Source organism: Dipodomys ordii, unplaced genomic scaffold (genome assembly GCF_000151885.1).
Source record: "Dipodomys ordii isolate 6190 unplaced genomic scaffold, Dord_2.0 Scaffold8, whole genome shotgun sequence".
Taxonomy (NCBI): domain Eukaryota; kingdom Metazoa; phylum Chordata; class Mammalia; order Rodentia; family Heteromyidae; genus Dipodomys; species Dipodomys ordii.
Genome location: NW_012267224.1, coordinates 18,722,343 through 18,733,626, shown reverse-complemented (window position 1 = coordinate 18,733,626; position 11,284 = coordinate 18,722,343). Strand labels below are relative to the sequence as shown.

Sequence of the window (11,284 nt, the reverse complement as noted above, 5' to 3'; positions counted from 1 at the left end):
TGTGTGTGTGTGTGTGTGTGTGTGTGTGTGTGTCTTGGGGCTTGAACTTAGGGCCTGTGTGCAGTCCCTGAGCTTTTATGCTCAAGGTTAGTACTCTGCCTCTCAAGCCCATAGCACCACATCAGCTTTTTGGTGATGATTATAGAGATAAAAGTTTCATGGACTTTTCCTGCCAGGGCTGGCTTTGAACTTCAATCCTCTGATCTCAGTCTCTTGAGTAGCTAGGACAGGCATGAACTACCAGCACCCTCCTCAGTTGTGTTCTTTTAAACTTTTGGCCTGTTGTATTAGTTATTGGTTGAAAAGTTACATCTGTTGGTAACATAAGTAGCAAGTAAGATCACTTTATTTTATTGTATTTTATTTTGGTCAGCCGTGGGGCTTGAACTCTGGGCCTGGGCGCTGTCCCTCAGCTCTTCAGCTCAAGGCGAGCGCTCTACCACTGGAGCTAAAGCGCCACTTCCGGTTTTTTCTGGTGGTTATTGGAGATAGGAGTCTCAAGGTGCCTCCTGCCCAAGCTGGCTTTGAACCACGATCCTCATATCTCAGCCTCCTGAGTAGCTAGGATTACAGGCGTGAGCTACCAGCGCCCGGCAGTAAGGTCATTTTATATAAACCTCATGAATACCATTATAAATCTGAGAGCTACTGTTGTTTTATTTAGTGTGCCACTTGATTGTTACTTTTTTTGTTGTTGTTGGTGGTGGTCATGATGCCTGAACTTGGCCTGGGCGCTGTCCCTGAGTTCTTCAGCTCAAGGCTAGCGCTCTACCACTGGAGCCACAGCGCCTCTTCTGGCTTTTTCTGCTTATGTGGTGCTAAGGAATCGAACCCAGGGCCTCATGCATGCAAGGCAAGTGCTCTACCACTGAGCCACCTTCCCAGCTCCTGTTCCTTTTTCAAATTCATGTCTGATTCTCAATCATTTTGTGTTAAAATCACCTTATTTAATTAAATTTTTTTTTCAGTACTAGGATTTGAAGTTTGAAGGCCTTGCCGCGTGCCAGGCAGTCTCACTACTGCTTAACCCATACTTCCAGGGAAACTACTTTGAAAATATTTACTATTTAGCAATGTTGGGTTACAAAAAAGCAAAGCCTTTTGACTCTTAACCACCAAAAGCCAGAAAGTAGAGCTGTGGCTCAAGTGGTAGAGCGCTAGCTAGCCTTGAGTCGAGAAAGCTAAGGGACAGTGCCTAGGCCCTGGCTTCTAGCACTAGTCACAACGCACGCGCACGCGCACGCACACGCGCGCACGCACCCCCCCCACACACACACAAACAGTTGAGTATTTTTTTTAGTGAGTGTTGAAAGTATTCCAGTTGTTGTTTTTTTTCCTGGTCCTGAGGATTGAACTTTGGGCCTGGCCACTCTCCCTGAACTCCTTTTGCTCAAATCTAGCACTCTACCACTTGAGCCACACCACTACTTCTGGCTTTTTCTGTGATTTACTTGGAAATAAAAGTCTCACAGATTTTCCTGCCCAGGTTGGCTTTCAACAGTTATCCTAAGACCTCAGCCTCATTCGTAGCTAGGATTACAGGCATGAGCCATCAGTACCCAGCCATTATCCCTGATTTCTTTTTTTTTTTTCTTTTGCCAGTCCTGGGACTTGAACTCAGGGCCTTAGCACTATCATGCCTGAGTTTCTTCCCTCTCCCCCTCCCACTTATGTGGTACTAAGGTATTGAACCCAGGACTTTATGCATGCTAGGCAAGCACTCTCCTACTAAGCCACATTCCCAGCTCCTATCCTAGCTTTCTTATAGAGTGAAAGTTTGATTACAGGAACTAAACAGGTGCTAGGTGACAGTGGTTCACACCTATTATAATCCTACCTACCCAGAAGGCTGAGTTGTAAGGATCATAGTTTGAAGTTAGGCCAGGTAGATAAATCTGAGACTCATCTCTAACTAGCAAAAAGCTGGAAATGGAGGTATGGCCCATGTGGTAGAGCACCAGCCTTCAGCAAACTAAACTAAGCAAGATTGCCCTGTTTTTAAGTCCCAGTACTAGCACACACAAAGTATTTAAACTGAATAGTTTGTAGCATCATAGGCAGGGTATCCAAAAAATCTGCTTTTAGAGAAAATTAGACTGATGAAAAGCCAGTCAGTTTTATAGATTTGTAATTTTGTGATTTTTAATTAATATAGAATTAATAGTAAATTTTGTACATATAGATCAAAGTTTAGTAAAACCAGCAGATATAAACTATGTTTAATAAGACCATTATGATACTATATAATACATAATTTTTTATAGCTGAAAAGAGTACCTAAATATTCGACTAAAACTATTTTTTCCTTCCTTCTAGATTTAAACAGTCAAGTAAAATCAAGCTGGGTAATCATGGCAGAAGGTGGATTCGATCCCTGTGAATGTGTTTGCTCTCATGAACATGCAATGAGAAGGCTGATCAATCTGGTGAGATGACTAGACAGTCCCATTTAGAACTTACCTGTATTCCATCTATCTGTTCTGTTTTTGTTGTTGTTGTTTTGAGTCGGTTGTGGGGCTTTAACTCTGGGCTTGGGTGCTGTCCCTGCGCTCTTCAGAAATGCTCAAGGAGAGCACTTTACAGCTTGAACCACAATACCACTTTTTTTTCTAGTGGTTTATTGGAGATAAGAGTCTCACGGACTTTCCTACCTGGACTGGCTTTGAACCTCGATCCTGAGATCTCAGCCTCCTGAGTAGCTAGGATTATAGGCATGAGCCACTGGTGCCCAGCTTCTGTTCTGTTTTTGTGAGAATGTTTGCTATTGGAAAGATTAAAGTAGTCACCAAACAGTGTTGTGTAATTGAGTTCCACAGTGGATTAAGACATAATGATAAAAATGTTTGCCACCAATTTTCTGGTTAGAGATGAGAATATATTACTCTCTTGGTTTATGTGTGTTTATGTTGATGAATTTTTCATAACAGATAGATACAATATTTCTACGTAAAAGTAAATTATTGGGCTGGGAATGTGGCTTAGTGATAGAGTGCTTGCCTAATATTCATGAAGTCCTGGGTTTGATTCCTCAGTGCCACATAAAATGAAAAAGCCGGAAGTGACACTGTGGCTCAAGTGGTAGAGTATTAGCCTTGAGCACAGAGAGGCTCAGGGCTAGGGGTTTGATGGTTATGAGACAGGTGCTTCATTACTTCAGTCATATTTCTAGCCTCCTCCATCTTTTGCTTTTAGTGTATTTTTTGCTTTTAGCTTTTGCTTTAACTGGCCTCAGACTGAGTTCTGTTGGATTATAGATGGGAACCACCATTCCTGACACTGAGACTTCTGAGTCTTTAATTTGCCAAAAAAATTTTTGTATTAATGGGCTATAAGCATCTCATCTGGTGGACTCACGATCAGAGTCTTTTTTTTTTTTTTTTTTAGGCTTTCAGCACAGAGAGGCTCAGGGACAGGGACCTAGCCCTGAGTTCAAGCCCCAGGATGGGCAATTATATAAATAAATAATTTTAAAAATGTTAATTTTTTTATTGAGATTAGGTGCTTACATAAATTTTATAATTTCACAGTATTGTGGAACAGTGATATTTAAAGTCACAAACACATTTCAACTTCACAAGGCAGATATTATCATTATTATGGTCTATAAAGTTTGTGAATTCTATGAGCTTTGACAATACAATTATTTCTTCCACATTAGGTGATAATAAATGTAAATAGTTTGACAGGTAGATTTTTTTTTTTTTTGGTCTGGTCGTGGGGCCTGAACTCTGGGCCTGGGCGCTGTCCCTCAGCTCTTCAGCTCAAGGCTAGCGCTCTACCACTTGAGCCACAGCCCCACTTCTGGCTTTTTTCTTTTTGCTTATGTGGTGCTGAGGAATCGAACCCAGGGCCTCAGGCATGCAAGGCAAGTGCTGTACCACTGAGCCACCTTCCCATCCCCTTGACAGGTAGATTTTTGATCAGCATATTTGAATCATCTCATTGACTCATTTGTAGTAGGATTTGAATTAGGTTTTTTTTCAGACTTTGTTGATAAGTTCAAATGTGAGGGTGTTTTTATTATCTTGTATACTTTGTATTACAGGAGAAATTTGAAATTATTACCAATACTACTTTTTTGTAGTGCTGGGATCAACCCCATGGCTTCCTCTATGCTAAGCACACCTTTTACCAGGCTCTCAAGTTTATGTTTGTGGGACACCAGTGGCTCATATCTGTAATCTTAGCTACTCAGGAAGCTGATATCTGAGGATACAGGTTTAAAGTCAGCCCAAAGAGGGAAATTGTGAGATTCCTATCTAATTAACTACCAAAAACCTGGAAGTAAAGTGTAGCTTGGGTGATAGAGCACTAGCTTTGAGCAGAAAAAGCTAAGGGACAGTATCCAGACCCTGAGTTTAAACCCTAGTTTGTACTGGCACAAAAACAAAAAAATTAACACACAGAAGCCACCACACATGTTCTTAGAAAATGGTCTCTCTCTCTCTCTTTTTTTTTTTTTTTGCCAGTTCTGGGGCTCAAATGGTAGAGTGTTCGCCTTGAGCTGAAGAGCTCAGGGAGAGCGTCAAGGCCCAGAGTTCAAGCCCCATGACTGACAAAAAGAAAGTCTCACAGCCTTTCCTATCTGGGCTGGCTTTGAACCATGAATCTTAGCCTCCTGAGTAGCTAGGCTTACAGGCATGAGCCACAAGTGCTTGGCAGAATACATATTTAGAAAAATACATGAGTGCATTACTCCAGGTACCATAATACTGGGCTTTGATTTTATATTACAGACCCGCAGTAATGAAAACAGTGTGGTACTGGCATAAGCACAAACCCAAAGACCAGTGGAAGAGAAAACCCAGAGACAAATACACACAGCTACAGTCATCTTATTATTATTATTTTTTTTTTGCTAGTTCTGAGGCTTGAACTCTGGTCCTGGGCACTATCCCTGAGCTTCTTTTGCTCAAGGCTAATCCTCTACCATATCACTTACAGCCTTTTCTGTTTATATGTTACTGAGGAATCAAACCCAGGGCTTTCATGCATGCTAGGCAGGCATTCTACCACTAAGCCACATTCCCAAAAAATAGTGTTATAATTTAGCTGTGATATATATTTCTAGGGTGTAGTTCTAAATTAGGATTACTGTTTGTTTTTTGTCTTATTATTATATTTAAAAATATCAAAAAGGCTAGCCGGGCGCTGGTGGCTCACACCTGTAATCCTAGCTACTCAGGAGGCTGAGATCTGAGGATCGCGGTTCAAAGCCAGCCCGGGCAGGAGAGACCATGAGACTCCTATCTCCAATAAACCACCAGAAAACCGGAAGTGGCGCTGTAGCTCAAGTGGTAGAGTGCTAGCCTTGAGCTGAAGAGCTGAGGGACGGCGCCCAGGCCCAGAGTTCAAGCCCCACGACCGACAAAAAAAAAAAAAAATCAAAAAGGCTGAGCACTGTTAGCTTACAACTGTAGCCCTTGCTACTCAAGAGACTGAGATCTGAGGATTGTGATTTGAAGCTAGGCCAGGCAGGAAAGTCTGTGAGATTTTTTTTTTTGGGGGGTCTGTCATGGGGCTTGAACTCTGGGCCTGGGCGCTGTCTCTGCACTCTTCAGCTCAAGGCAAGCGCTCTACCGCTTGAGCCACAGTGCCACTTCCAGTTTTCTAGTGGTTTTATTGGAGATAAGAGTCTCACAGACTTTCCTGCCCAGGCTGGCTCTGAACCGCAATCCTCAGATCTCAGCCTCCTGAGTAGCTAGGATTACAGGCGGGAGCCACTGGTACCCAGCATTTGAGATTTTACCTCCAATTAACCACCAGAAAACAGGAAGTGGCGCTGTGGTTCAAAATGAGCAAAAATGCTAAGGGATAGCGCTCCGGCCCTGAGTTCAAGACCCATGACTGACAAAATAAAATAGCATCATGCATTTTTCTACTGTGTGTTTGTATGTATGTGGGTGTTGATCCTGGGGTTGGGCCCTGTCCCTGAGCTTTTGTTCTCAAGACTAGCACTCTACACTTGAGTGACAGCTCCACTTCTGGCTTTTTGATGGTTAGTTGGAGATACTAGTCCCAAGGACTTTTCTGCCCACACTGGCTTTGAACTGAGATCCTCAGCCTCCTGAGTAGCTAAGATTATAGGTGAGAGCCACTATCACACAGCTTTCCAATTTCTTTCCTTTTTTCTTTTTCTTTTTTGTTTTCTTTCTTTCTTTCTTTCTTTCCTTCTTTCTTTCTTTCTTTCTTTCTTTCTCTCTCTCTCTCTCTCTCTCTCTCTCTTTCTTTCTTTCTTTCTTGTTGGTCATGGTGCTTGAACTCTGGGCCTGGGCGGTCCCTCAGCTCTTCAGCTCAAGGCTAGCACTCTATCACTTGAGCCACAGCACCCAATTCTGGCTTTTTCTGTTTATGTGGTGCTAAGGAATCGAACCCAGGGCCTCAAGAACTCTACTACTGAGCCACCTTCCCAACCCATCCAATTTCTTTTATTGCCTCAGTATGGCATACGTAAGTATTAGGATAAACAATATAAATTTGTTTTTCCATTCATTTTATTGCCTGTTTGCCATATGACATGTAAATTTAATGACTGTTTTATGATAGGAGTGCTTTAAGTTGTACATTGCAACTGATAGCATTCAAGTTCAAGGTTGATAGACTGCAATGCAAAGGTTGTCCATTTTGAGGTGCTCATGACAAAGCTTTACTCCCTCTTAGCATGTTTCTTTCCTGTGGTGTAATTCTATCATTTAGTTGTACTACAAGTATTGGATTATTCTTTTTTTGGGGGGGGAAGGCCTGGGAAAGAGAGAGAGCTGGGAAAGAGCGTATTGGATTATTCTTAATGCAGTTGTTTTTTGCTAGGTGCACGTATGCTTCTCTTTGTGTCTGGAATATTTAGCACCATTTGAAAAATGGAGATGTTGTCTCAAATGATGAACATTTTTCTTTCCTAATCTAATTCTTTAAGGTTTTAATTGCCTAAAAGGACTCAAAAAGGTACATAAGAACAGATATGCAGTGAGTTCCTTTCAGGCTGACAACATGGCTTGAGTGTTAGAACTCTTGCTTAACATATGCAAGGATCTGGGTTCAATCCTCCATACCTCAAAAGCAAACAAAACTACTCTCAGATTTCTTTGTCATATTATAGTCCATGTAATTCTGCTTTATTTAAGTATGAGAACCTGCCCAGTGATAAATATGAAAATTTAGAGATACAGTCATGAAACACTGCTTTATTCAGAAAGATACCACTACTAAACCACAGTCTAATACATGAACCATTCTTTTGTTTTTTAGCTTGTCTAGTGTTTTGTAGAAAAAGAAGATGGAAAAATCACATATTTCCTTAAAACTACTTTGCTGGTTTGTAACCATGAAAACAACTTGGAGAGAAGACCTTTTCTTTAAAAGAAATTATTTTAGGGCTGGAATGTAGCTCAGTGGCAAAGCACTTGCCTAGCAAGTGCAACGTCCTGGGTTCGATCCCCAGTACCAAAAAAGAAAAGCCAAAAAAAATTATTTTAAGGAATTGTACAAAGGGGTTTCAATCCCCCAAGTCAGATTTTCAGTACAACGAATATCTTGATCAGTGCCATTCCTATTGTTTTCCCCCCGCCTTTCCCAATTCTATTGTTACACAGTTCAACTTTTATATAATGTGCACTTTACAGTGACCATATTTGCACACTCTTCTCCATTTGTGTGCTCCCTTCTCCTTAGTCCCCCCCCCACCCCCATGCCTGACTAAACGTATTTTGGCTTCTTGGTATTCATTTTGTTAAATGGTTGGTTAGTTCTATTTCCATTAAAATCATCTGCAGAATTATTCTTGTTTTGCTCTCTTCTCTCTTATACTACTTTGTTGTCTTACTATTATTCTTTTTTTTTTTTGTCCGTCGTGGGGCCTGAACTCTGGGCCTGGGCACTGTCCCTCAGCTCTTCAGCTCAAGGCTAGTGCTCTACCACTAGGACCACAGCACTACTTCCAACTTTTTTCTCCTTATGTGGTGCTGAGGAATTGAACCCAGGGCCTCATGCATGCGAGGCAAGCGCTGCCACTGAGCCATCTTCCCAAACCCTACTATTCTCTTTGACTGTTTTCTGATAAGTTTTTTCATAAGTTTTTCCATTGATAAACATTCCATTGGCCAAGATGAAATACAGAAACAAGAATAGATTTTTTTAATGTAAACTTGAATTGCTCTTGTGTTTTTTTCTCTTCTTATTGTAACCTTGGCTAAAATTTCCTTGTAGCCTTCTATACACACAATATGTTCTTGCTAGGTTTGTTTTAAATTTTGTGAAAACATTTATTATGTAAATTGTAAATGAATATGTTCTTTAAAAAAGACCAGTATAAGCTGGGTGCTGGTGGCACCCAGTAATCCTAGCTGTAATCCTAGCTACTTAGGAGGTTGAGATCAAAGCCAGCCCAGGCAGGAAAGTACGTGAGACTTTTTATCTCTAAAATAAAAAACACTAGAAAACTGGAAGTGGCACTGTGGGTCAAGCAGTAGAGCACTCTCCTTGAGCAGAAGAGCGCAGGGACAGCGCTCAGGCCCAGAGTTTAAGCCCCACAACTGACAGAGAGAGAGAGAGAGAACAATATATTAGCTGAGACCATGGCTCAAATGCTAGTATTTGCCATGCATATATACAAAGCCATAGGTGCACCCTCCAGTACAAGGTAAAAAGGAGAAAAAATACATTAAGAATAATACAAAAGGGGCTGGGAAAGTGGCTCAGTGGTAGAGCGCTTGCCTTGCATGCCTGAGGCCCTGAGTTCGATTCCTCAGCACCACATAAGCAAAAAGAAAAAAGCCGGAAGTGGCGCTGTGGCTCAAGTGGTAGAGCGCTAGCCTTGAGCTGAAGAGCTGAGGGACAGTGCCAGACCTAGAGTTCAGGCCCCACGACCAGACCCCCCCCCCCAAATAAAAGCCAATGACTCAATGCCTGTAATCCTAGCTACTCAGGAGGCTGAGATCTGAGGATTATAGTTCAGATCCAGCTCAGGCAGGGAAGTCACTGGGACTCGTCTCCAACTAATCACCAAAAAGCCTGTAGTGGAGCTGTCGCTCAAGCGGTAGAGTGCTAGCCTTGAGCATAAGTTTAGGGACAGCGCCTGGACCATGAGTTCAAACACCAAGACCTACATTTGTGCACTCCCCTTTGTCCCCCCCCCCCAAAATAAAAATAAGACTAGGCTGGTGCTGGTCGTTCACCTCTGTAATCCTGTTTATTTCAGTGGCTGAAATCTAGAGGATTGCTATTTGAGGCCAGCCTGGATGGGAAAAATACCTGAGAGACTCCATCTCCAAAATAACCAGCAAAACCCATCAGTTCCATATCAGACTGGATGACGTCTGCTCAAAGCCTTGAGATTACCAAAGTCTTACAGTTAGGCCAGCTTGGAACTTTGCATTGTTGCAGGGACAGCTCAAGCAACTTGAGTATTTTTGTTTTCATTTCACTGTAGTAAAACAGAGTCATTTATTTTTCATATTGTTACAGTTTTTAATTTGTCTTCTGTCAAGCTAAGGATAAACTCAAGGCCTCTCAAGCTGCAGATATGCTCCACCACTGAGTTCTACTCTTAACCTTGCACTTCCTTTTTTTTTTTTTTTTTTTTTTGATACTGGTCCTAGGGGTTGAACTCAGGGCCTAGGCACTGCCCCTAAGGTTCTTTTGCTTAAGGCTAGCACTTTGCCATTTGAGCTACAGCTCCATATCTGGCTTTCTGGTCATTTATTGAACATGAGTCTTCCAGGGATGGCTTCAAACTGCAGTCCTCAGATCTTAAGTTTCATGCGTAGCTGGAATTACAGGCATGAGCCACCAGTGATCAGCCTACACTTTAATACAATTTGGGTTTGTAGCTCAATGGTAGACCACTTGCCCAGTACGTATAGGGCTCTAGATTCCATTCTCAACACTACAGAAAAAAAATGCATAGAATATGTGAATATGTAGATTAGGAAAGCTTGATGTAATATATAGATATGAAAGTGTTCACATCTCCTTTTTCTATTGCCCTCTCCTCGCCCTTATCATGTTACTGCTATTTTTGTATGTATTCTTAGAATTTACATTAGGTTTATAGACCCTAAGTATGTAGCAGTAAGTCATGACTATGACCCCCTTTTTTTCCCTTTTCTGTGACCTCTTTAATAGTTATAAACTTCATGAAATACTTGGTTTAATAAAATAATTATAATAAGCCAGGCGCCATTGGCTCATGACTGTAATCCTATTTACTCATGAGACTGAGATTTGAGGATCATGGTTCAAAGCCAGCCCAGGCAAGAAAGTCAGTGAGACTTTTCAATTAATCACAGAAAAAGCCAGAAGTGGTGCTGTGGCTCAAGTGGTAGAGCACTAAGCTTGAACAAAAAGGAGCCTACTGCCAGCAAAAATAATAATTACTATTATACTAAAATTCAGAAGGCATTTTATAGAGTTGGGGAAAGTATATGGAAAAAGCCCAAAGTAGTTGATGTAATTCCATGTCACTTAGCAAAGGTAGCCCATTCTGTTAGTGTTACAAGATTTCAAATGTTTTTAAAAAAGGATTAGTCCCAGCTGGGCGTAAGTGGCTTACACCTATAATCTAAGCTACTCATGAGGTTGATCTGAGGATCTCTGTTCGAAGCCAGCAACAGGAATAAAGTCTGTGAAACTCATATTTCCAATAAACTCAGCAAAAGCTTGAAGTGGCTCTGTGGTTCAAATGATAGAGTACTAGCTGTGAGCACAAAAAAGCTCAGGAACAGCACCCAGGCCCTGAGTTCAAGCCCCAGGAATGGCACCAGTGGCTCATGCCTGTAATCCTAGCTACTCTGGAGGCTGAGAGCTAGGGATCTTGGTTCAAAGTGAACCTGTGCAGACAAACCCTGAAACTTGGATCTCTTATCAACCAGCAAAAGGCTGGAAGTGGAGGTATGACTCAAGTGTTAGAACTCTAGCCTTGAGAGAAAAAGTTAAGCTCAAGAACTAAGTTAAAACTCCAGTTCCAGCACCCCCCACAAAAAAAATATATTTTTTTTCTTTTTGTGAAGGACATGGGTCTTGAACTCAGGGTCTGAGTGCTGGCTTTTTCTTGCTCAAGGCTAGTGCCCTACCACTTGATCTACCCAGCTTCACTTCCAGCTTTTTGTGATTAGTAATTGTAGATTTGAGTCTCAGGTGGGGCTTTCCTGCCTGAATTGGCTTTGAACTGCATTCTTCAGGTCTCAGCCATCTGGGTAGCTAGGATTACAGGCATGAACCACCAGTGCCCAGCTTTAAAAAATGCCGTTTGAAAGGTATTTAAACTTGGCTTTAACCTGATTGTTTGTAG

The 11,284-nt window shown here is 41.7% G+C and overlaps 1 protein-coding gene across 2 annotated transcripts in view; it reads left to right on the top strand.

Moving 5' to 3' along the window:
- The window catches only part of Smim14 (small integral membrane protein 14), a 46,031-nt gene that overhangs the window by 14,889 nt on the left and 19,858 nt on the right, over positions 1-11,284 (top strand). For both annotated transcript variants that reach the window (XM_013009095.1, XM_013009094.1), the window contains exon 2: positions 2,317-2,426. In XM_013009095.1, coding sequence (XP_012864549.1) covers positions 2,352-2,426 — 75 coding nt within the window. In that variant the 5' untranslated portion in view covers positions 2,317-2,351. The remainder of the gene's footprint in view (positions 1-2,316; positions 2,427-11,284) is intronic.